Here is a 26,523-nt window from a genome sequence, read left to right as displayed (position 1 = left end):
CCTAAATTCTACTTCTAATGTTCTAGTCATTTAGCCCTTACACAGCATATTCACTACTTAATTTGGTAAGACACATAAACGAGCGTAAAACAATTGGGTGGACGGTCTTTCACATTTGTTTACCTTCTATAAGGTGACCCAATTTGCAGCGCTGGCTGAAATCAACTTGACCTCAGAGCAAGTTTGGTGGCCTCTGAGAAGGGAATGGGTCAGATGGGCCCCACAATTAGTTTGGAGCATCCCAACACCACCCTGCCCTACAACATTTCTTGTGACTCTGGAAGCGATATAGACTCATGGGTGACCTCTTCTCTGAAATAACTTATGCCTCTTTTTTACAACCCTGCATTTCCTAGGGGCATCCACCTGTGCATTTGACCTGTGAATTTAAAGTAGCATCTGTTGAAATTAAATGTCTTGTGAACAGAGGCAGGGATGTGGTGTCCAGGACACACCTAGTGGAGCAATACTGGCTTATGGCTACCCAGCTCCTAATGCCACTAGGAACGTTTCCTGGAGTTTTGTAGAGTTTGACTCCATGAAACAATGCTGATTTTTCCAGCATCTAGGAAATGGCATTGATTGCATTGCTGCAATTCTTTCCTAAGAGGAAAGCCTAAAACATGCCGTGGATACACATCAGGCCACTTCTGACGTCAGAGAAGGCAGAGAGTGAGCCAGTGCCTAGGAACATTAGCACTGCAATCGGGTAAGTGAATAAAGGGTTATAACACTTTAAGAGTCGGGGGGGAGGTGCAGAGGAACAGGTTAGTGTTAGAAATACAAAGATGGATTCCTTTTATTTATTTTCTTCTTCTTAAACTTGTAGATACTATACTTCAGAATACTAGACTTTTATATTGTTTTGACTTTGTGTGTGTTCTTGTTTACCTGTTTGGTTGAGGCTATTTTCCTTATTCAGTACATGTTGTCTGCTTACATTGAATTCTACAATTTTTTTTATTTGCATACTCTTGGCTTTTTCTAACTTGTTACTACTGTTCCTTGTACCTCTTTTTCAGAATTTTGTTGAATAAGCAAAATTAGGGCGTACAAGCGTTGTAAATTTGATTATGTAATTATATTTTATTGTAAAGTTTATCCAAAAGTTCATACACCATCAAACATGCTTATCATGTAGACACAACTCCAAATAAACTCACCACAAACAGGAGATCAGGAAACCATGTATTTTTGTGGCAGTCTCATGGGCAATATTTCCAATGAGTGAAAAGGCTGGATGCGGAGACAGATGTCACTGGCTAAAAATCATTATGGCAGTGTTGTAGTTTTGTCACTTGAAAGAAGATACTGCTTATAGGTTAAAAATTCAAGTCGTTCAAGAGAGTTGGTTCCAGTGAGAAGCAGTTTTTATTTGGGTGGATCTGACTGACTGACTTGTCTTGCGTCACTCCTCTATTTGAATGGAAGCATGAACAAGGCTACAGATTGTTAATGGTGAGAGAATCTTTGTCCTGCTTGATCGTGTAATCCAGAAAATACATTAATGTATACGGCCTGCTTTTCCCTGAAATACTCCCCTGTCAAAGAACTAGTTTACCATACAAGAAGCATTGGAAGTAAACACTGTGGATTATTGTTAGATCATCCAACTTTTTCTGCAAGGCACACACACTCTTTTCATAATTGTGTTGTAACCAAATCTGTACATTGAATAACCATGCATGACTACGAACAATGGATAAAGTGGTGCAGTGCTATTAAGACATAGTGAAAACAAAACATTAGGTATACTGTTCACAACCTGCCACGGCAAAAACAATGGACAGAAAATAAAATGATAAATTGCAAACATTTCAATAAATATATCAATAATACAGTTACAGCAACCATTCAAATTCTGGTAAGTTTCGCCGCTACTGTATTGTTCATTAGCAATACATATTGACTGGTTTAAGCTGGGAATCAAATGACACTGGGCAGCAGAGGAAAATAAGAGTGCATTGGACAAGGTAGGGGGGACGGCTTGATGATTACGGAGGGAAATAAAGGGACAAGTTGGCGAGAAAGAGATTGATAAAGCTATAATTAGTGCAGACAGTCTGCATCCGTTGAAGTTTGACTGTGGGGTATTGGCAAATACAATAAGCGTGTCTATATATCTCTCTCAGAAACTAAAAAGGTTATGGTGGGGGAAAAATTGTGATTGAAAACCCCTTCCACCTGAAGTCTGTGGATACTTGATACAACTATATTATTGTACCATAACCTTTTTGGTTTTTGCTTTCCAAGCACTACCAAGCCTCAATAGCAAACCAGTGACCAACCTCATGCTGATGATTTGCATTAACAATGAAACAGCTGTACATGAGTGGTTTAGTGGCTTTGCATCTTTTCCTAAGTTGTGTTTCAAAGCTGTTGTATACAGCAAACACCAGACTCAAAGGAAACCATGTTTAAAATGGAATGAGGCAAAACTGTGATTCCTTGTTGAGCTAATTTGCATATGCCCACACAGAATCCTTTGCAGTAGTAACATCACTGCAAATTTGTGATTTCTGTGGGAAAAGCAAGTCTTATGGCTTGACTGGTGTGCAGATTTTTGTTTAACTATGTATGTATGTATGTATTCCGAAAAGAGTGCACCCGAAAGACTTGATAAGTTTAAAAGATGTGCTTTATTCAGCTTACAAATGTCATACAGTGTCGACATTTCAGTCCACCCGGACTTTTTTTCCAAGACAATTTACAAAGGTAAAACACCCGTTTAAATACTAATTAGAGTGAAACAGGTGTGAAATGAAATCCTGTGACGTCAGAGTAGTCGTGTACATTTTTTAAAAACTTCACGAGAATCCATTAACCCTATACATCAAACCAAGTGGTAGAATGAAAAGGGCTGGACTAAAAGATTTACAAAATACAGAAGATGGATGTGAGGGTCCACGGAGTCAAAATAAAATAAAGATGAAAAAAAAAACAGTGGTACATATAAAGTATATGTGGAAAAAACCCTGTGGAATCCCACACACATCACAGAAAGATATACGCAACTTAAGCCGGTGCATGAGGCTGTTTCGAGATGGTTATATTAAGTAAAAGTAGATTGTAGCAATAATGTACACGTACTCCTACATTAGGAAATCAGAGCTGCGACGTAGTCATATGAGAGTAACAAAGTCAAAATTCAAGTTCATCATAGTTTCTGCATGGAAGCACCGCAACAGCGGTTAGAAGAAATTACAAAAAAGTATATGCACCTAATTATATTTGAAAACAATATATACATATCCATCTTCTGTATCTTGTAAATAGTCTCTTTCTACATCATTTAGTCCAGCACTTTTTCATTCTATCACTTGGTTTGATAGGGTTAATGGATTCTCGTGACTTTTTCAAAAATGTTCATGTTACATCTGACATCACAGGATTTCGTTTTACACCTGTTTCACTCTCTAATTAGCTAATTCTAGCACAGTTACTTTACCTTTAAAAATTGTCTTAAAGTTTGGGTGGACTGAAACGTCAACACTGATATTTGTAAGCTGAATAAAGCACATCTTTGAAACTTATCAAGTCCTTTTGAGTGCACTCTTTTTGGAACATATGAATTAGCTGGAGGTAGCACCAAGGCGAGTACAAGACTGGGAACAAGGATTTTTTTTATGTACACCTTCGTCCTGGAGACGAAGTGGAGTGTGAAAAATAATTTAATGTGGAAAGTTGAGAGAATATCCATTTTAGATTCTCAATTTTTCAAGAATACTCGGTGGGATTATTGGTAATCGGCTGAATAGCTCTCCTTTTATTACTCTCTGAAAGGTGACCACCTATCCTTAAAAACAGTGGCTTCCTTTGGTTGCCACATCTTTAGTATCTTTTCAAAATCCCCAATTTCACCAGCCACATTTGGTATTAAATATATGTAGGTGGGAGTGGAAATGGACGATAAAGTTAAAAGGTGATTGGGTTATAATTGTTGCAGTGTTAGTAGTTGGGAAGAGAAAGCTGAAGAGAAAAGAGAGAACATTACCTCAGGGAATGATGTTTGTAGAAATAAGAGGAGCAGGTGGGGGAGGGAGTACTGGTGGGAACTCAGAAGGTATGCTGAGAATCTGTTAACAGAACAAAAGGGCATGAAACTTTGTTGATCTCTCCCCTCGCCAAACCACCACCAAAAAAAGCAACAAATACAATCTGGTACCCACAAAAGTGATGTTTATTTGGGGTAGAAAATATATTTTGTATTATAACTCCAAAAAGTGGAAAGATGAAAAAATAAAGTACATATACAACTGAAAGTTTGTATACAAATAACCCAGAAGAAGAAACTATATTTTGCCACTCAAGGGGGGACGACCCTCTTGCCCTGTAGGTTATTGGAAGATTCTAGAAGGTGACTGCTGCTTTAAGACCTGCATATTTATAAAGCGCCAACAAATTCTTTAGCGCTGTACAATAGATGGACCAACATACGTTTATTTCCACGTGTTATAGGGGTACTTTTGGGGTGTTGTTGTATTGCATGTTTTACTGTGCTTGTTGATAATTGGATTAGATTATCATTATTATTATTTATATAGTTTTTTATATTTATAGTTATACAGTTCCTGATCCAATTATCTCACAGGTACAGAGGAGGGATTCTTATGTATGGGTGTGTCCTGGATCTGAGATCCAATGTAATTGTGTATTTGTTTCTACTGTGGTTTACTCTCAGGTCCAGGGAGTGCCCCTTGCATGGGGGACCTGCATATACGTTGTGGCTACCATTAAAGAGTTTCTGCTTACCCTCAACACAGAGGCTTGTCTCGTGATTGGAAGAACCACTATATCTGCTATAATCCCTGCTCATGGGATTGTTCTTTGGATTGCAATAATCACTAGCTCTTGTAAGAGCTACACTGCTATACTCTCTTGGAGGAGAGGCCTTCCCACTGGGAGCTGGATCTGGGAGTTTGGTCTAGGGTGGGGCAGCCAAGGGGCTACGGTGCTTATGGTATTCAGCGACAGCTAGGAAGCATTGATTGGCGGAGGCACCTAGTCAGGGTGCCAGGCGGTCCGTTTTATATATATATATATATATATATATATATATATATATATATATATATATATATATATATATATATATATATTTCTCGAAATACCAGAGCATTGCATTATGCAATGATACCTTTTTTTGTTTTATTATTATTTTTTTTATTTTTTTTAATTGGTCAAGCCACAAAATATATATGTATTGTAGAAGACAACTATCACATGTAGTGTTGCACACTAACTTTTAAAAGTTATTTTTGGGATTTCTGTAATAAAACAAAAAAGCTTCTTGCTGTATTGAGGCAATTATCAGTTTTTGTGATGTCTTATTAAAACGAGAATTCTGTATGCTGTTGCAATGGATATTAAAGTTGATGGCAGACTCTCACACAGCATGCTTTGGTTTTGTAAGGGAAAAGTGTTTTTTCAGAACAGGTGCCCCCAGGGAGATTTCTAACCGAAGATCATCTTACAGTCTCATCAGTTTATCTGGGCCATGGAAGGCGTTTCCCTTTTAATTTGCTCTGCAGCGTTGCAACACTTGGCAAAATTATCTTGCAGTTGTAATTTCTCATTGAGGCTACTCCAGATTGCATGTTCTTTATAATGTACTTGTCTTCCCAAACACAGTTGTTTGTTTTTGTTTGTTTTTTAATTTAATTTGTTTTTGAGGTTTCCTTTCTTGGAACTATAGGTATCAAAACAACTTTAGCTTAAGGGACACTCCAGGCACATAGACAACTTCTGTCCTTTGGGGTGGTCTGGGTGCCAACTCCCATCACCCTTAACCTTTTTATAAACTGCAAATATTACCTTGCAGGGTTAAGTCCTCCTCTAGTGGCTCTCTATCAGACAGCCACTAGAGGGACTTCCGTCTTCTTAAAACACGAAAACCGTTTTAAACGATGCAGGACATCCTCACGCTGTATATGAGGACATCCAGCTTCGCCGGAATCCCTAAAGGAGAGTATTGAATAATACTTTCCAATGGGAAAGTCTAATGCGCACATGGCCATTGCCGCGCATGTGCATTAGGTCTCCCCTGCCAGCTGACGACGGGGGAGGAGCGTGGGCGGATTCAGGTAAGTCACTGAAGGTGTTTTAACCCCTTCAGCAACATGGGGTGAAAGGGAAGGGGGCACTGCAGGATTCTGCAGTGCCAGGAAAACGGAATTGTTTTCCTGGCACTGGAGAGTCCCTTTTTGTTTGGGAGTATAGATCATAGTCTCACAGCTTAAATCTCTGCCTCTCATAGGCTGCATGAATATAAAAGTTTTTTGTTTAAATCAGATCTTAAACGTAAAATATTGTCACAAGACCCACTACAGCTTAATGTAATGGTACTGGTTTCTATAGCCTGTCCCTGCATTGCGATGCATTTATTAATTTCCTATGGTAAATTGTTAAATTGGCAGAGATCAAGATTGATTGATCTCAGCCGTGCAGGCAGAGCTAGCTGTAGCATGATTGTGTGTAAAATCACCTTTTTTTTTTATTACTAAGATCAGAGATGGCCAGTTGCCTAAGCAGCCACTTCAAAACTATAGTATCATGAATACACGTATGTATTCCTAACTTTCTTTAATCACACAGGAGACTTTGGCAGGGTCTTGAATATTAACGGAGCAAGAGAAAATAAATTCTAAAGTAAACATATTGTGCAATAAAGGAAGATCTCTCTTTACAGGCAGTGTTTAGGAAGGCTGTGGCTAGGGCTGCATAAACATAAAAAAAAAAAAAAAAAAATTTTTCCAAGGTTAGCAGACAGGCAGCAAAAAAGTTTAGATGCCTTTTGATTGGGTTATTGAAAACTAATCTGCAGGATATGTTTACCATCCCATCCCCTTTTCTTTTTATGCTGATTTGGTTCTGGTTTGCTATCCCCAGTGGTTTGGGTGACCATCTGAAAGTATCTTAAAATGTTTTACTTATTTTTGATGTATAGAGCATACTCATGCAGTCTCAATTCAAGACTTTGGCTTATTGGAATTAAGTAACTTTTGCAGTCTTGTTCACACCTCCCCTGAATATGCGTTACATACCTCCCTACAAACGTCCTGTAAAGAGAAATCTGCTTAAACGTCCTTTATTGCAGAGTTATTTAAATTAGAATGTATTGCCTGTTGGAGTCTGTCGGAGCCTCGTTTTTGAAGTTCATTTACCACAGCAGGAAAAACTTTTATAAAGTAAAAAAAACTAAAACACTGCTCTGTAAGATCTGATTTAAAATGGAAACTCTTTTTTTTTTTTATATTTTTTTTTCTCATGTTGCTCTGTGTGTGTGAGACTCAGACAGGGAAGGTGTGGCTAGAGCTGCATAAACAGAAGCAGAATACTTTAAACACTACACAGTCAAGAATTGAGCAATAATACTGCAAAGGGTATGTACTATACACCTAAATTGCTTAATATGGGGATTAGATTATCCCTTTAAATATGGTCTGCATCAAACTAGTAAAATACAGTATCATTGATTTAGCAACGTCACTTTGCTGTGAAACATGGGGGAGGCGTCTTACTCATTCATGTGCAGTTAGCTTTATTCTGTTAACATTAGGGTAGCTGTAAAACAAGCATCATTAAAGCAAGCGTCAAAAATGTCGAACTCTGTCTGAAGAGGTGGTTTTATTAGTCTGTATAGAATTTTAAACAGTGGCTTAATTCTTGCAAAAGGGATATCCCAATGAATATATGGGGTAACAGCTTTTTGATCTACGGAGAGATCTGACTGCCAACCTCTCCCCCCACCCCCCATCCCTCCTTAGATTTTGTTAGCAACATTGGAAAAAGCCTCAAACTGGGGTTTGTTTTGTCTTTTCGAGCAACCACTGAAACAGACACGAGAAAAGCAGAATTTGATGTAATTTATATTTTTCCTGCCTATACAACTACAGTGTGCGGTTTTGCTAGGGTTAAACTCAGGTCAGCAGTTCTGTTCTGTTATATCCTCAGGTGAGATATTGCATAATTCTAAAGCTTCACGTAAAATGCTACTTCACCTAAACAATCCTAGCACAGCTGTTGTCAGAAGAGTAAAATACCCCAGGTCTGTAAATATTTCTTAAGATGATTTTAGCTTCCTTTTATTTTTAAGTGCAAGTTGGAGAGATTAGTGTAACCTTGCTCAATGTTGTTTACAGATATACTCATATACTGTATATAATTTTACTGTTAAGTGACTTAAAAGAGCCAAATACATTTTAGGACACGTGTCAATCTCCTGAATTACAATAAGCCAATTTGTTGTTTGTGATCTTTCTGAACCTCTGATTTGAAAGGTGAAACCCCTGTACTTTACAGACTGCCTTGCATTTCTCTTTACTAACATGTTGAGTTTCTAGCAGAACCAACCCTAGCATTACATTGCAAGTTAATGGCTGTTGGAATGCATTGTTTCTGGTTTGTGTGGGCGGGTGAGAAGCAGATTCCACTCAGAACAATTTGAACAGTGAGCTATCCTGCTGATCCTTGAGTCCATGTTGCATAGTTGCAGCCTGGAAGGGGTTAATCGGTAGGCCTTACTGCCCTCCCCCTCACGTAAGACTCATGTTGTTGTAATATGAAGCAATTCATAGTCTGACTAAATATATGCTGGTTATGTAGCATCAGTGAGAAGAGATCGTGTCATTTTAAAGCTTGTCCATGAACGTGCACATAGTATTCCAGAGATTTGGTTCCCTATGTTGTCTTTTATTACTTTTTACTATGAAACGTGTTTTTATTTCATAAAGAATCTTTTTTTGGTTTTACATCCTAGCTCTCTTTAACCCCTTAAGGACCAAACTTCTGGAATAAAAGGGAATCATGACGTGTCACACACGTCATGTGTCCTTAAGGGGTTAAAGGAACTATATGGGGTGAGAACAAACGTGTATTCCTGACCCTATAGCGATGGCACAAATTAGCCCTCTGCCCCCACTTGTTCCCTTTAAATAGAAAACTTACCTTTGTTCCATGCTGGCCCTGCCCCATATCTTCCTTGTTGGCTGACCTAATCAGAACTGAAAATCTTAGCCAGCATTGAAGGGCCATTAGGTAGAAAAGTGGATCACAAAAATCCAACTCTTTCTAAACACTGACAAAACTGTCACAATGATCTTTGGAACAGTACCTAAATTACACAAATTACAGAATTCCCTTATCCATCAAAACAAAATCAAATAGCACACTGACACTCTTTCAAATACCTGGGTATTTTAGACCCCAATCTATCTTTTGGCCTCTACAGAGAAAAACTTGCATATGAACTTTATCCAAAACTAGGTGCCCTGTACATAAACAAATCCTGCCTAAGCCCTACAGTAAAGGAAAAGATTGTACAGCAAATGCTGATGCTAATCATTGATTATGGGGATGTAGTATATGCACCTGCACCGCAAACCCAACTTAATAAATTTAATACATTGTATATAACTCATTCTGCTGCTTTGTGTTACAATGTAATTACGTGACCCACCATTGTGACATGCTAAAAGAACTAAACTGGCTGTTGCTGGAATCCAGACGCACCCTTCATCTTTCCAGCCTTGTGTTTAAGAGCTTTTCTGGGAAGCTCCCACCCTACCTGAGCAGAATGCTCTCTCCGGCTGTTCCCACCTCCGATCCAGTATTTTATTTAGTCTACCTCAATACAAAAACAAAGCGGCTTGATCGACCTTTTCCTACAGAACACCGCAATTATGTAACGACCTCCCACACACTTTCAAATCTTCCCCAAGCCTAAAATCCTTTAAGAGATTCCTCTCTACATATCTCAAAACAGAATGCACCTGTCATGGTTGATTATGTTTCTTACCTGTTCTATGTTAAATTTTGTATATATTGTGTATTAGTATTGTTTTTCTTTTATTGTACCCTATTGTATCAATGCAATGTTTTGTGGACCCAGGGCATACTTGAAAAAGAGAAAAATCTCAATGTATCCTTCCTGGTAAAATATTTTATAAATAGTCACCCAGACTACTTCATCTCATTGTAGTGGTCTGGGTGCAGTGTCCCTGTCCCTCCTAGTCCTGCAATGTAAACCGTTGCAGTTTTTGAGAAACTGCAATGATTACATTGCAGGACAAAGACTGCCTCTAGTGGTTGTCAGACAGGCCACTAGAGGCACTTCCTGGATTCTGACTCCTGGTCCCCTAAATGACGCAGGACATTATCTAGAGTGGTGAAATCCCCATATGAAGGCATTGAGGCATTTAGATGAAGCTGTTATGGTGCCAAAACGTCTATTTTAGGCTTGATTACTTCACAGTAGGAGTATCGGGCTGCAGTGAACTGTATGCACTGGTGCTGAATTACATGTACGTTTACTTGCAGTTTAAAAGTATTCACTACCCCCCACCCCCTCAACACCCCCAAAAGTTGTATGACCTCAAGAAATAAAGGGACACAGGGATAAAAACAATACATTTCATGCTTCCTTAATTTGAGTTTTTAATTCCTCTTCATAGAAAGCTGTTCAAATTTGCCAACAAGCTATGTCTTCAGAAACTGAAAACAGTGTTGCAAGGACAAGCAGTATGTGGGGGAGGAGCACTGAGTTTGAAGATGTTTAGTGTCGTGCCCCCACGCGCGCGCACACACACAGTTTTGCTTTGACCTCTCTTACCAGCAGAATGACCAGCTGGTCTGAGTATGGCAAGGACCTCCCAGCAGCCCAGAGGTTAATATGGGCCTCTGTTGCTAAAGCAACAGCTCTGCATTCTTCAGAGACAAAAGAGAGTATTAAGGCTTAGTGTCATTCATGTTGGAACAAATGGCATGTAGCAGCAGCCATGGCTGTGTTTTCCTGCCTGTTTCCACTGGTACTTAAACAAAACACTGTATAGCTACGTATTTGTATCCCGATTCAATGGGAAAGTGGGGGGAAAAGGTACTTTACCAATGGTGTTCATTTGAATGTTTACACCATTTGATTACATATTCACCTTCTCATACCCCCCCCCCCCCCTTTTTTTTTTTTTGCTTGAAAGACTGTTTGAAATTTATGAGCCCTGTTAGGAGGAGCTAGTATTTGATCTATCTATTGATCCCTCTTTAGGAGCTGTTACCTTCTATCTGCTGAGAGGTGATCTTGCTTACTCTTTGCTAAAAATCTTGAATGCAACAACTCTATGTAGCTTTTGTACCATGGTAGCTAACATGGCATTCCTGATGCTTCTGTACATTTATAAAGTTAGAAAGCTAATTGACCGCCACAAAAGTTTTTTTGTTAAAGGGATACAGTAGTACCAGGAATACAAAGCTGATAGCTGTCACTTTTGCTCTCCCCCCCCCCCCCTCCCCCGTGCTCCCCTCTCTACGGTTAAAGGTTTAAAAACCCTACCTTTTCCCAGTGCAGATGTCCCTCTGCGCGGGGACTAATACACACGCGTGGCAAATGCCCACACATGCATTATACCTCCCCATAGGAAAGTATTGAATCAATGCTTTCCTATGGGGAAAAACAATCTGATGCTGGAGGTCCTCATGCAGAGCGTGAGGACATCAATTTTTCGATACTGGACCAAAGGTCCGTTTCAATTCAGGAAGCCACTGGTAGACAGCCAAAGAGTGCATCTTCAAACTCAGTGCTCCTCCCCCACCCCCACATACTGCTTGTCCTTGCAACACTGTTTTACTAGACAGCCACTAGAGGTCACTTCCTGGTCTATAGCACAGGAAACCTGTGCTAGAGCGTCGCTGGACGTCCTCACGCTGTGTGAGGAGCTCCAGCGTCTCTCAAATCCCCCTAGGAAAGCATTGAAATTATTTTTCAATGCTTTCCTATGGGGTGTGCTAATGCTCATGAGCGGCAGGTCTCCTCGGCCGGTGGGCCGTATCAGTCTCGCCCACCGGCTGACGCAATGGAGAGGTGGAGCGTCGCGGAGGAGGAGATAGCGGCGAGGGACATCGCCGCTGCCTCAGGTAAGTGACTGAAGGGGTTTTCACCCCTTCAGTACCTGGGGTTTGGGGGGTGGGAGGGAGAGGGACCCTCCAGTGCCAGGAAAACAGATCGTTTTCCTGGCACTGGAGGATTCCCTTTAAGAAGATTCTATTTTCTATTTTTCTTTGGTAGAATTTAACTTATTCTGAATCTGAATCATAAAAAGCCAGTATGCTGGCATCTCATGAGGCCTAGATTTAGTCCCACATCAAGCAGAATCATTTTTGGTTTAGTTGTATCTCTTTCTGCACCTAATGTATTCTTTTGGCCAACTGTTTTCACACCCTGTACTCTTAGAAAAATATGCAGACTACACATGCTGCATGTTAGTAACCTATGCTAAACTAGTGTAACTCATTGTTCTAATGTAAAAGAATGCTTTTGGTTTGAGTGTTTCCCCTCCTCCTCCAATAATATGCTTTACATGTTGCATGTTACAGTTTAACCCCTTAAGGACACATGACATGTCTGACACCCTTTTATTCCAGAAGTTTGGTCCTTAAGGGGTTAAGAAAATATGCATGGTTTTCATTTTGAGGATAGAAACTAAACATTGGGAGGAAACCTTTGTAATGCTCTTTTTTTCCTTTGCATTGTGTCTGTACAGTCAAGCATCCATTTAATCTCTCATTCAGGTTTTGCTTAACCTATAACATATTTCTAAATTCGAAGTAAATTCTAATTATGGAGCAATCTTGTTTTCATTCCTTTCAAGTTTTTTACATTTTTCAGAAATACCTAGAGAATGTAGCTATTGTAATAAACCACAAAACCAAAGGAGTGTTTTTATAAATGTCTCCACTACTTTTAAGTGGTGGTATTTTCCCATAGTACAGAAGACACACTTTTAGATATCTTTATATTTTTTCTAAATTATAGCAAAGGTTATGACACAAGTACTTCAGCTTTAGGGATTTTAATTGTTGCATACATTAAGCAACACATAACCATGTTGTACTACTGTACATTGTGACAATCATGACAAAGTGGACTGTAAACATGTATAATTTTTATTTGAAACTTACTTCTTTGTAAACTGACTAGCAAGGCTTCTTCCAATTAGGTGTTTCAGATCTGTTTAAGCATTAAAAGACCCAGAGAGTCATACAGAGAGGATTTGGCAGTTCTTTCAGCAACATGATCAAAGTATGTTGTCATTGTATTAAATGTCTGGGTGGGGCGGTGAATAAGTTAGAAATACGGCACATGCATCATTCTGAGGATAACTACTTTTTTCTTTTTTTTTTCCTTTTTTCTTGTTTAAAAATACATTTAAAAAAAAAAGTTGCTCAACTAATTTGAAGAAAAAAAAATACATTTTATTATTTAATGTCATACTTGAAACAGACTTACACTGTATTGAAACTTTCTGACAGGGCAGTAACTGGATGAATGTATTGTAGCTAGGGATCACCCGGTATTGATTTTTTTTAGAGCCGATACCGATACCGATATTCTGTGAACTTTCAGGCCGATAGCCAATATAATTTGCCGATATTCTGTACATTTACCATTTTGGAAAATAAAACTATTTCTAAAGGTAAATGCACAAAATATACATGCCACATGTAGTGGATGCTGTGTGTGTTTGTGTAGTGGATGCAGTGTGTATTTGTGTAGTGTGTATATAATGAAAGCAGAGTGTTTGTGTAGTGTGCGTAAAGTGAATGCTGTATATGCTAAATGCAAAGTGTGTTTGTGTAGTGTGTGTGTATATAAGGAATGCAGAGTGTGTGTATTTGTGTAGTGTGTGTGTGTATAGTGAATGTAGTGTGTTTATATAATGCAGAGTGTTTGTATAGTGTGTGTGTAGTGTGCATTATATAAACACACTGCACAAACACACTGAATTATATAAACACACTACACAAACACACTGTGTATATAATGCAGTGTGTTTGTGTAGTGTTTATATAATGCTGTGTGTTTGTTTGTATAGTGTGTGTTTGTTTGTATAGTGTGTGTTTGTTTGTATAGTGTGTGTTTGTTTGTATAGTGTGTGTGTGTAGTGTGCATTATATACACACACTATACAAAACACTGAATTATATACACAGTGTGTTTGTGTAGTGTATGTGTATAATAATAGTGTATGTGTGAGGGGGCATTTTTTATGAAATTATTTTTTTAATTTTTATATTAAATAATTTTTTTTATATATATTTAATTATTATTATTTATTTTTTATTGTCCCCCCTCCCTGCTTGTTGCCTTGCCAGGGAGGGGGGATATGTTAATCCCTGGTGGTCCAGTGGCTTAGCTGGGGGAGGGGGGGAGGGGGGGAGGGGGGCAGCAAGCGTTTACTCACCTCCCAGCAGCTCCTCCAGCTCCCCAGTGTAAATCTCATGAGACCCGCGGCCGTCAGAACTGGCCGCGGGTCTCGCGAGATTTACACTGGGGAGCGGGAGGTGAGTAAACGCTTGCTCCCCCCCCCCCCCCCCCCCCAAGGACCGCCGGGCTTGTAATGAGCCTGGCGGTCCTGGGAGGTATTATCGGCAATATCGGTATCCATAATATACCGATAATCCGATAATCCGATAATCCGATAATCGGTCGATCCCTAATTGTAGCCCATAATTCAATGTAGATTTATTCAGATGACAAACTGAATTTGTTAGTTCAAACTGAAATCTCCATTTTAAGAGCAGCAAAGTGATAGGTAATATATTCTGAAGAAAAGTAAAAAAAAAATTCAAAGGTGCCAGGTCTCCATAATACCCATAAATGCATATTGGTCAAGGGCAAAGCCGTATAACTTTCCAATTTAATTTTTTTATATATATGTGTGCAGGTAGGGTAAACCAATACAAAATAAACACATGTTAGATACTAAGGTGGATGGCTCTAATTTAAATGGACACTATAGTCACCTGAACAACTCTAGCTTAATGAAGCAGATTTGGTGTATAGAACATGCCCCTGCAGCCTCACTGCTCAATCCTCTGCCATTTAGGAGTTAAATCCCTTTGTTTATGAACCCTAGTCACACCTCCCTGCATGTGACTTGCACAGCCTTCCATAAACACTTCCTGTAAAGAGAGCCCTATTTAGGCTTTCTTTATTGCAAGTTCTGTTTAATTAAGATTTTCTTATCCCCTGCTATGTAAATAGTTTGCTAGACCCTGCAAGAGCCTCCTGTATGTGATTAAAGTTCAATTTAGAGATTGAGATACAATTATTTAAGGTAAATTACATCTGTTTGAAAGTGAAACCAGTTTTTTTTTTCATGCAGGCTCTGTCAATCATAGCCAGGGAAGGTGTGGCTAGGGCTGCATAAACAGAAACAAAGTGATTTAACTCCTAAATGACAGTGAATTGAGTAGTGAAATTGCAGGGAAATGATCTATACACTAAAACTGCTTTATTTAGCTAAAGTAATTTAGGTGACTATAGTGTTCCTTTAAAATTCGCCAGATTGCTTACGTTGCCTTTATGACCCTATGGTAGCCCAAGAATGAAAATTACCCCTATGATGGCATACTATTTGCAATAGTAGACAACCCAAGGTGTTGCAAATGGGGTATGTCCAGTCTTTTTTAGTAGCCACTTAGTCACAAACACTGGCCAAAATTGGCGGTTTTTGCATTTTTCACACACAAACAAATACTAACGCTAACTTTGGCCAGTGTTTGTGACCAAATGGCTACTAAAAAAGACTGGTCATACCCCATTTGCAATACCTTGTCTACTATTGCAAATGGTATGCCATTATGGGTGTAAATTTATTTCCTGGGCTACTATACAGTCTCAAAGGCAATGTAACCAATCTGGCGAATTTCAAATGTAACGTGCTATATTTGACCCTGTAACTTCCCAAAACACCATAAAACCTGTACATAGGGGGTACTGTTTTACACGTGAGACTTGCTGAATACAAATGTGTATTTTATTGCAGTAAAAGCAAACAGTATTATGACATTGACAGTTAAAATGTCATGTAGAACTAAAAAAATAACAATTTCTTATTTTCTCCAATTTTATTCATATTAAATTGTTTCATAGCTAAATATTTGATATTAAATGAAAGCCCCGTTTCCCCTGAATAAAATGATATATAATAAGGGGGGGGTGCATTTAATATGAAAGAGGTGAATTATGGTTGGACAGACGTATAGCGCAAATGCCAGGTTTTGTTTACGTTTTGTTTTGTTCACAACGTGTACATTTGGCTGTTCAGCTTCTCCACGTTCCGCATTGGGAAGCTGAATTTTCCTCAGATGCATTGATTCAATGCATCTCTGAGGAGGTGCCGATTAGCCAAAACGGCGTCTGGCCCTGCCCAATCCTGCCTCCTTGCCTAGTTTGAAAAAAAAACAAAAAAAAACAATTTGGCAATTCTGATGTCACCAAAGAGGCGGATTGTGCACACCCGCACTGGTAATAAAGAGGTGGAGGGAGGGGGGCAAGCCACCTAATTGGTGGGTTTAACACTATAGGGTCAGGAATACATGTTTGTGTTCCTGACCCTATAGTGTTCCTTTAATGTATCACTATCAGAGCAATTATTCTATTACAGTCTTTACCTTGGAGGAAGCATGTACTTGTAGGACCACTTATTAGCCACCCAACCTGATATTTTTGCATGCCCAGAGAGTGCCAAATACTCTTGACGTATCTGTTAACTTTTATGTGGTTTAATGTCCACTTAAACATTGAAATTGGAGAAACAACTTGTCAAGAACGTGGGCTATTGGCCCAGCCGAAACAGTGGGGAGACTGTGGAAGTGAAGGGATTAATGACACCAGACCCCTGGTTACCTGTGGCTTGTCCCATCAACCACTAAATCCCTTCTACACGAAACACCATAGTACACACTTTACTGCAACCACCAAGACTTTATATCCGGGCGTCTTGGGTTACCCCACACACAGTAGAATTACAGTATCTCAAACCTTAATTTACTGATCAGACTTATATAATTAACCCTTTTGGTAACGTGTTTACCTAAGCTTTCCTCAGAAGAGTGAGCTCATAAAGAACAAAGACACAAGCTGATTAAGTAAACATTTAATCTGACAAAAAGGATTCACAGTGCTGTGTACAAAAATACAGAAATAAATGACATACAGAAACACAGATAACAAATGGCAAAACAGTCCGTAAAATAGGAGAAAACACAAGAAATCCTTACATATATTTACCGCTTATATAGAATTCTTGTGGGAGATTCATATATGTATATCTTATAATAGGCTCTAAAAATTGTGAGTGCCGACTACTCTTATTCATAATATTTGTTTAACCCCTTAAGGACCAAACTTCTGGAATAAAAGGGAATCACGACGTGTCAGACATGTCATGTGTCCTTAAGGGGTTAAATACTGGTCACACTATGTGTATTTTTTATTTAATATAGGCAAAAAGACACTTTTTTTTAAGAAAGAACCTGTATTATATATCTTTTACAGTAAACATATTTATTTATGTGCGCTAGTCACTTTATTTTGTACAATATATCAAATGTCAACTCATGCTTTGGCATGACAAGACTCTTAACAGTAAGACATGGATCCCAAATTGGAACATACCTTCTGGATCTTGAGTGTTTGGAAAGTGTGATTTTGATACAGAGCAAAAATATGTAACAGAAAAAGTAAAGCCTGCAGCTATCTGTGCTTCATAGTCTTGTAAGATGTAAAACTTACATTTTTATAATGTTTGCATGTGTCGTCATTTTCTTAATATAATAGATTTGCTTATACCAGGCATAGGCAACCTTCGGCACTGCAGATGTTTTGGACTATACCTCCCATGATGCTTTGCCAGCCTTATGGGTGTAAGAGCATTATGGGGGATGTAATCCACAACATCTGGAGTGCCGAAGGTTGCCTACCCTTGTACTAGACCAGGGATAGGCAACCTTCGGCTCTCCAGATGTTGTGGACTACATCCCCCATAATGCTCTTACACACATAATGCTGGCAAAGAATCATGGGAGGTGTAGTCCAAAACATCTGCAGAGCCGAAGGTTGCCTGTGCCTGTAGTAGACCATATGATTTCTATTTATCAAAAGAAAAAGGCCACTGATACCTTGAATTTACATTGTTTTTAGGGGGGGGTGGTGTTAATTAATAGGATCCATCAGAATGAAAAATGAAGTTTGTTGAACTAAATAAATTGGAAAAAAATATTACATGACCAAAAGATGACTAGTGCTCCTAAGTGAGCCTTCTTATAGAGCAGTATACCATAGGTTGTCAAACATTGCCATACTCCTTTACATCAGAAAATATTGAATGCTGCTTTGACATGAAGAAAAAAATGCAATGCTCTGGGCACATTCTTAGAAATAGTAGCACACTTGTTTTGTGCCAAGTCCCCTTTAAGTGAATTTCAATTCCTTTCTAGTTTCCTGGTATGAGTGATGTCACATGGGTGTGTGCCATATTCACAGTACCCTCCCCCAGCCGCACCAAGACTGGAAGTTTAAATCCAGCTTGTTAAAAACCATACTATGATTACAAACAACAAAAGTACAACTAGTGTCCATCTTGGCATTATAGAAACTTAGAATGTGACGGCAGATAAGAACCATTCGGCCCATCTTGTCTGCTAGACTATATGATTGTATATTAAGTGTTCTACTTGTAATTTTAAATACAAAATTGCACTTGTGGATTGACACCATATATTAAGTCCAAGTTATGAGTGTTTGCATTCTTGAAATGTTTGGTTTTCAGAAATGGTTAAGTATTACTTGAGGATGGAAATGCCGATGGCATGGTAATAGTGTTTTTTTTACATAAAGACAGTGTAAAGCAGAGTAGTTAGAGTTAAAGAGAAATACGCCCCGTGTTTTGTTTCTAGCTGTGCATTCCACGTTTTGTGTGCCCCGCCTCTTCCCACAGTAGTTATAAACTTTATCTTTGCTGCCAGAGAAGCATGCAGGCTCGGCATTATCCATTATAGATGACATGCAAATGTTGCATTTTTTCTTTACTCATTCACTTTTTCTTTTCCTTTAGTTTTCTGATCAGTGATTAACTGGATGTTTAGTTTACCCATCCAGAAGTCTCAGCCCATTATTTCCGATTTGGCACTTTGGTTCTGTAATTGCGTCTCTTGACTTAGAGTAACTCCAGGCACCATGACCACTTTGGGCATTTGACGGATCATGGTACCTGCCTGCATTCTGTATGTGCAGAATTAAAATTTTCATAAAACACTGTCCATAAGGAGGTCTGCTGCCAGAGGTGTGGCTCCACTTATGGCAGCATAACTCCTTACTGCCACTTACTGTCCTCTGGAGTGTTAATTGCATATAAGCTGGGAAGCAGGTGATGGTATTTTATCTGAGTCAACAGGTTACACAGCTCTAGATAAAAGACACATAAAACACAAGTAAATTAGGTCTTTTGCATGTTTTTCCAGCTTTCTTCTAAAGTGAAACCCATGTTCACCGTAACACAGTTGCCTGTAGATAGGGCATGCACCTACTGGGTCAAAATAAAATAATGGAAGAAAAATGTTGCTACACAAAATTAAAGGATTTCTCATTCATGTTCAGGAAAATAAATTGTACTTTTTGTTTATGAATGGGGTTCTACTGATTTGGCTTAGAGCAGGTGTTCCCAGTCCAGTCCTGAAGTAACCCCAAACAGTCCAGGATTTAGGGTTCCCCCTTTTGTGTCTTAAGTTTTTTTTTTTTCGTTCCTCTACTTCCTTCCACCCTCTCCTTCCTTTCTCTCTCTCCTTCCTTCCTTCCTTCCTTCCTTCCTCCTGCCATCCTCTCCTTCCTCCTGCCATCCTCTCCTTTCTCCTGCCATCCTCTCCTTTCTCCTGCCATCCTCTCCTTTCTCCTGCCATCCTCTCCTTTCTCCTGCCATCCTCTCCTTTCTCCTGCCATCCTCTCCTTTCTCCTGCCATCCTTTCTTTTCCCCCTCCCTCTTTTCTTTTCCCCCTCTCCCCCCCCCCTCCCCCCTGAAAATATATTGGCGAACTGGTGACTAGGGCTTATTTTCAGGGTAGGGCTTATATTATGAGCATCCCCTGAAAATAAGCCAGGGCTTATTTTAAGGGGGAAACAGTAGTAGTTGTTTACTGTCTTTTGCACTGTATCCTATAACAAAGTAACAATATTGTTTTATGATGCAATAGTCTCCACATGCCCAAGGGAGACTTCCCAGTGCAGATATTATCTCTTTCCCCCCTACCCCCACCTTTCAACGGGAGATGGAGGCCCTTATCGTCTTAATTTTATGAAATTTTCCGATTCATCACTGTTGACATATTTGCAGTTTTTTGCTCCTTCAACACTATTGGCATAAGACTAACTTGTAGATTTTTCTTTATTGTTTATTTTTTATTTTTTTTAAACTTTTGGCTTTACTATGCCCCCAATGATCTTTTGAAAGCTAGCTCAGTAATATTCATGTACAAGATATTTATTGTTGAATATAGACTGGCGATGTTCATGTAATGTTCATTGTTGAATATAGACTGGTATTTTTTGTATAAATAGATTTTGCTGCTTATTAAACAGGCACTAGATCCACTAAAAGGGACACTATAGGCACCCAGACCACTGCATCTTATTGAGCTAACCTGGTTTCAGGAACCCTCTCTCCCTTTGCCCTGCAATGTAAAACATTGCAGTGCGAACACTGCTTTTAGTGGCTGTGTACCAGACAACCATAGTCCATGCCACAGGACCACCAGGGAATGCTATATCCACCCCCACCCTCCATGGCCAAGTAAGAAGCAGGGAGGGGGGGACAAAAACTAAATTACAATTTAATATTTAAAAAAAAAAAAAAAGCCCCCCCCCCCTATTTTACACAAATTACACACCTACAGAAACACACACACATTCTGCATTATATACACACACTTTATACACACACTGCATTCATTATATACACTGTGCCTTCACTATACGCACTGTGCCTTCACTATACGCACTGTGCCTTCACTATACGCACTGTGCCTTCACTATACGCACACTGCGCATGCCCTGCATTTGCTACATGTGGCATGTATATTATGTGCATTTACCTTTAGAAATGGTAAAAAAAATTAAAAATGGTAAATGTACAGAATATCGTTAAGTTACCGGCTATTGGCCTGAAAGTTCACAGATTATTGGTATCGGCCCCACCAAAAAATCAATATCTGTCTATCCCTACCGCAAAGGTCAGACTGTAGCTCACTGTAGTAATTATGGTGCAGTTATGGTGGCGTATGCACCTTGCCAGTTGTTATAGCAGTCATGATTTTCTTTTATGGATGTGGTGGATAAGGGGTTTGTTGAAAGCTGGCATACTAAATGTATAGATATATCTCTCGCTCTCTTGTATTCTGCATGAAAATGTCACTCTATTATTTAAAGGAACACTATAGGGTCAGGAAAACAAATATATTCCTGACTTTATAATGTTAAAACCACCATCTAGTCTTACTAAATATAGCTAATTTTACTGTTACTCCAGTCTGCTGCTGTTGGCTCTGCACCTGATCTGCCCCTTCCCTGACATCATTAAAAGTAATGTTCTGAGCCAATCACAATGCTTTCACATAGCCAATCATTGGATTAGCTGAGCTTGTCAAGGAGGCATTAAATCAATGCATCTCTGAGGAAAGTTCAGTGTCTCCATGCAAAGGGTGGAGACACTGAATGGCAGTGCTGCACACTGTTCAGCACTGCCCCAAGAAGCTCCTCTAGTAGCTATATGAGGAGTGGCCAGTGAATGTATTCCTAGGCTTTAATGTAAACATTGTATTTTCTCTGTAAAGACGGTTTACTGCAAAAAGTCTGTAGGGAATGATTATACTCACCAGAACAAATGCAATAAGCTGTAGTTGTTCTGGTGATTATAGTGTCCCTTTAATTTAAAATGCATCTGTCATCTACAAATATGTAGAAAACAAGGACTTCTCATAGACGTTTTTTAGTCTTCGCTCTGTTTGCAAAGTCAAGAGATAATACAAATAAATGCTTGCATTGTGTTTTGTAAGTGTGGAAGAATGTGAAGGCCATCGAGATAAGATCCATTCTTTAATTTCAATTCTTCATTTTTTCATTTATATATAAACATATCATTTTTGTGAGATTTTTTTTTTTTATGTATCTCCATTTCACTTGCATGCAAACCACTTGGATTTTATCACCTAACTGTGGTCTCACATTTTCTAGAAAAAGTTGAAGCATCTAAAAGGAAAATACTTTATATAAAGCTCTTGTAATTTGCTTTAATTTTTATTTTTATTTTGTGTGTCTGCAATATATCCTGCCACAGGCATTTCATGTAAAACAAAACTAAAAAAACAAACCACTTATTCTCTGTTTTGTGATCTGTCCGCTTTATATTATGAACTGCCAGTTCATACTTTTTGAACTCTCTATAATAAGTACTAGAGACAGGGAGCAGCACTTGGTAAACACACAGTTTGAAGTCACTGCCTTAAAACATTTTGACTCTTTTTGGGTAGTCAGGGGTTGTTAAAAACTCACCTGGTACCATAACACTGCCAGAACTGGCAAAAAGGTTTTGATCATTTCTGGTGGAAGCTCTCGGCGCTAACTAATCTAATGAACTGAAGGGTTGGTGCTTTTTTTTTTTAAATGTGACATTTCAGTGACAGTCCTGGCCCAAGATTAAAGTTTGCAAAAATGTATTTAGTTTTGTACTTACAGCTAAAATTTTGTACTTACAAATATAATTGTAGCCACCTTTTAGATTTTGATACTCTTTAAGCACTTTTGAGATTTATGAGCCACCAACATTAAAGGGTAAATGTATTTAGTAACTTTTCTTTTTCTTTTTTTTAACCATGTTAATGCATTCCATGTGGATATGTGCGTGTAGACAATTCATAAAACAATTGATTTAAGAAGTACGTAAATATTAGGCTTAAACAGGACTGCCAAACTCTGGAAAGGTCTCCATAACCAGAGTGAAGTTAATTTGGCTTACAATTTGAGTGGAGCTTCTGTTCTCTCTCAACATTTGCTAAAGAAGGACCACGTTTCTTTTCCAACACTTTGCAAAGGCTGACTCCTAGAGTTCAGTTATGGAAGTACTTAGTCTGTAATCTTAAGGTCATTTTAACAGTCAACCTTGCAACTTTATAGTAATATAATGGCTATATAATCATGGTACTGATTTACCTAATTCGTCTGCTGTTATAAAGGTGTAGTTTAATCTGTTGTAAAATAGTGAGTACAGAATTGTTGTATTGTTATTTAGTCCTATGTTGCAAGTGTATTTTCTGAGTGTTAAAAGGACATTTTTGATATTACAAAATAACTGACTAAATACCTTGGTGTTAAATAGATGGTGTTTCTTAATGCGCATGTACAGAAAAATCACGTAAAGGTTGTTTAACCCCTTAAGGACCAAACTTCTGGAATAAAAGGGAATCATGACATGTCACACATGTCATGTGTCCTTAAGGGGTTAAGAATCTGTGAACTAGTGAGTTTTTGCTTTGTTTTACAGTAATTGAAACACAAACTTTTAGCGACAACCTAATAACTATGCATAAATCCTTTATTTTATTCTATTTTATTATCCATGCTGATGTCATTGGGGAGGGGGAAGTTGTTACAATTATGTTTTATCATTTTTGTTAAAATAATTTTAGTTTAAGTTGACTGCCTATGTTTTGATTTGTAATACAACCTGATAAATGAAGAATCATTGCTTATTGGCTAATATGTAATTTGAATTCAAATTTTATTTCTTTCAGCAGCTCCATGAAACTGTTAAACGAAAGTTAGACAATGCATCTTCACCACAAAATGGGGAACAACAGAATGGCTATGGAGACATGTTTTCTGTGCCCAAGAAACTTAGGCATGATGATGGACTTACAGGAGTAATTGGGTCTTCAAATGGGATTCCTCCTGGCTCACCTCTTCATCAGCTGGACAGCAAACCTCCAAATGGAGACTCTTTGCAGCTCAATGGAAACCACTCAATTGGACTAGATGGAGTTAATAAAAAGTGTCTTTCAGATGCAGCTCTGCAGCTTAATGGTGATGCGGATGAGTTTTCCCTTTGCTTGGGGAAAGAGATGAAGCAGGAGCCAGTGGATGATCTACCGTGTATGCTTTCAGCCGTTGGTGGTTCCATGTCTCAGAATAACTTACCCGATTTAAATCTAAATGAGCAGGAATGGAAAGAACTCATAGAAGAACTAAACAAATCTGTACCCGATGAAGATATGGGTGACCTTTTCAGTGGAGGTTTTGAAGACAAAAAAGACACGGATGCCTCAAACTCAGCAACACAGACTCCCCTTGCTCAAGATATTCATGTAAAGAGTGAGTTTTCTCCAGCATTTGAGCAGGAGTCCATTGGATCTCCACAAGTGAGGTCTGCATCATCGGGTCCCTATATTGGAAACTCTTCAGTGCCTGGCAGTGCATCACCGGTAGTAGGTGGTAATCACACTGTGTTCCAGCCATCTGCTCAAACGGTTACGGATTCTACCAATCAGACTATGATGCAATCTACTAACCAAGCACCAAATGTGCAGAGATCTCTATCCAATGTATTAATGCCTGGACAAGCAGCTGGAAGTGCCAAAGAAATGTCCTCTGCGCACCAACTTCAGCAGATAGCAGCTAAACAAAAACGGGACCAGTTATTGCAGAATCAGCCACAAGTTCACCAAACCAGTCAGATGACGAGTTGGCCACAGTCTCGTTCCTCTCAGAGTCCTCTTGGAGTTCCGTACAACATGGAGAAGCCAACCAGTCCTTCTCTTTACCAACAAGACTTTAACAATCAGAAACTAATGATGCAGAACATGAACAAGAGTTCTCCACGTAGTGCAAGTAATTACATGCAGGCAAACCATGTAAACATGATTGGTCACAAGCCGCCAAATAATATAAACCCTGCTCAGGTTCCGGGCCCAAATTCTATGCTGGACTATGGCAACACAAAACCCCTGTCCCATTTTGAGGTGGACTGTGGTCCAGGGGTAACAGCAGCACAGAATCAGAGCAAAACGGTTATGCTGACATATCTTCAGCAACGCCAGCAGCAACAATTGCCTCATATGACTGAGGAGCAAAATCAAATGTTCATGATGAAGAGAAAAGCTGGAATTCCTTATAGGCCTTTAGTACCACATGGCCAGGTAAGTGTGTAAACTGTGTATTGTACTTTTATTGTCTGTTCACGTTTTGTTTAGCATTGAACGATCTGAAGTGTTTACTAACCTAATGTTAAAAATATATTGGTGTGTTATCAACATATGTACAGTTGCAAGAAAAAGTATGTGAACCCTTTGGAATGATATGGATTTCTACACAAATTGGATCATAAAATGTGATCTGATCATCATCTAAGTCACAACAATAGACAATCACAGTCTGCTTAAACTAATAACACACAAAGAATGAAATGTTGCCATGTTTTTATTGAACACACCATGTCAACATTCACAGTGCAATGTCACCGCATCTCAATCGGGTTGAGGTCCTGACTCTGACTAGGCCACTTCAGAAGGCGTATTTCCTTCTGTATAAGCCTTTCTGGTGATTTACTTCTATGCTTTGGGTCATTGTCCTGTTGCAACACCCATCTTCTGTTGAGCTTCAGCTGGTAGACAGAGATGGCCTTAAGTTCTCCTGCAAAATGTCTTGATAAACTTAGGAATTCACTTTTCCTCCGTCCAGGCCCTGATGCAGCAAAGCAGCCACAAACCATGATGCCCCACCACCATACTTCACAGTTGGGATGAAGTTTTGATGTTGGTGTGCTGTGCCTCTTTTTCGCCACACATAGTGTTGTGTGTTTCTTCCAAACAACTCAACTTTGGTTTCATCTGTCCACAGAATATTTTGCCTGTACTGCTGTGGAACATCCAGGTGCTCTTGTGCAAACTTTAAACGTGCAGCAATGTTTTGTTTGGACAGCAGTGGCTTCCTCTGTGGTATCCTCCCATGAAATCCATTCTTGTTTAGTGTTTTACGTATTGTAGATTCGCTAACAGGGATGTTGGCATTTGCCAGTGACTTTTGTAAGTCTTTAGCTGACACTCTAGGTTTCTTCTTCACCTCATTGAGCAGTCTGCGCTGTGCTCTTGCAGTCCTCTTTACAGGACGGCCACTCCTGGGGAGAGTAGCAGCAGTGCTGAACTTTCTCCATTTATAGACAATTTGTCTTACTGTGGACTGATGAACAGCAAGGAGAAATATTTTTTTTATATACTTTTATAACCCTTTCCAGCTTTATGCAAGTCAACAATTCTTAATCGTAGGTCTTCCGAGAGCTCTTTGTGCAAGGCATCATTCACATCAGGCAATGCTTCTTGTGAAAAGCAAACCCAGAACTGGTTTGTGTTTTTTATAGGGCATGGCAGCTGTAACCAACACCTCCAATCTCATCTCATTGATTGGACTCCAGTTGGCTGACATCTCACTCCAATTAGCTCTTGGAGATGTCATTAGTCTAGGGGTTCACATACTTTTTACACCTGCACTGTGAATGTTTACATGGTGTGTTCAATAAAAACATGGCAACATTTCATTCGTAATGAGGACTTACCTGGGAGCCCAGGGAGTCCCCCTCCATCCTCTTCGGCCCTCCTGGGCCATGTGATCGCGAGGTCCTTGTGAGGACCTCGCGATCACATGGACGG

General features: G+C 39.1%; 1 protein-coding gene across 2 annotated transcripts in view; it reads left to right on the top strand.

The window, feature by feature from the left end:
• The window catches only part of MAML1 (mastermind like transcriptional coactivator 1), a 71,962-nt gene that overhangs the window by 31,993 nt on the left and 13,446 nt on the right, over positions 1 to 26,523 (top strand). The window contains exon 2 of one of the 2 annotated variants that reach the window (XM_063445414.1): positions 23,620 to 25,017. In XM_063445414.1, the coding sequence (XP_063301484.1) occupies positions 23,620 to 25,017 (1,398 nt within the window). Of the gene's footprint in view, positions 1 to 23,616; positions 25,018 to 26,523 lie in introns of both variants that reach the window. The other variant, XM_063445413.1, reaches the window with a different exon arrangement.

The sequence above is a fragment of the Pelobates fuscus genome, chromosome 3 (genome assembly GCF_036172605.1).
Source record: "Pelobates fuscus isolate aPelFus1 chromosome 3, aPelFus1.pri, whole genome shotgun sequence".
Lineage (NCBI taxonomy): Eukaryota > Metazoa > Chordata > Amphibia > Anura > Pelobatidae > Pelobates > Pelobates fuscus.
This window is presented reverse-complemented; position numbering and strand designations above follow the sequence as displayed.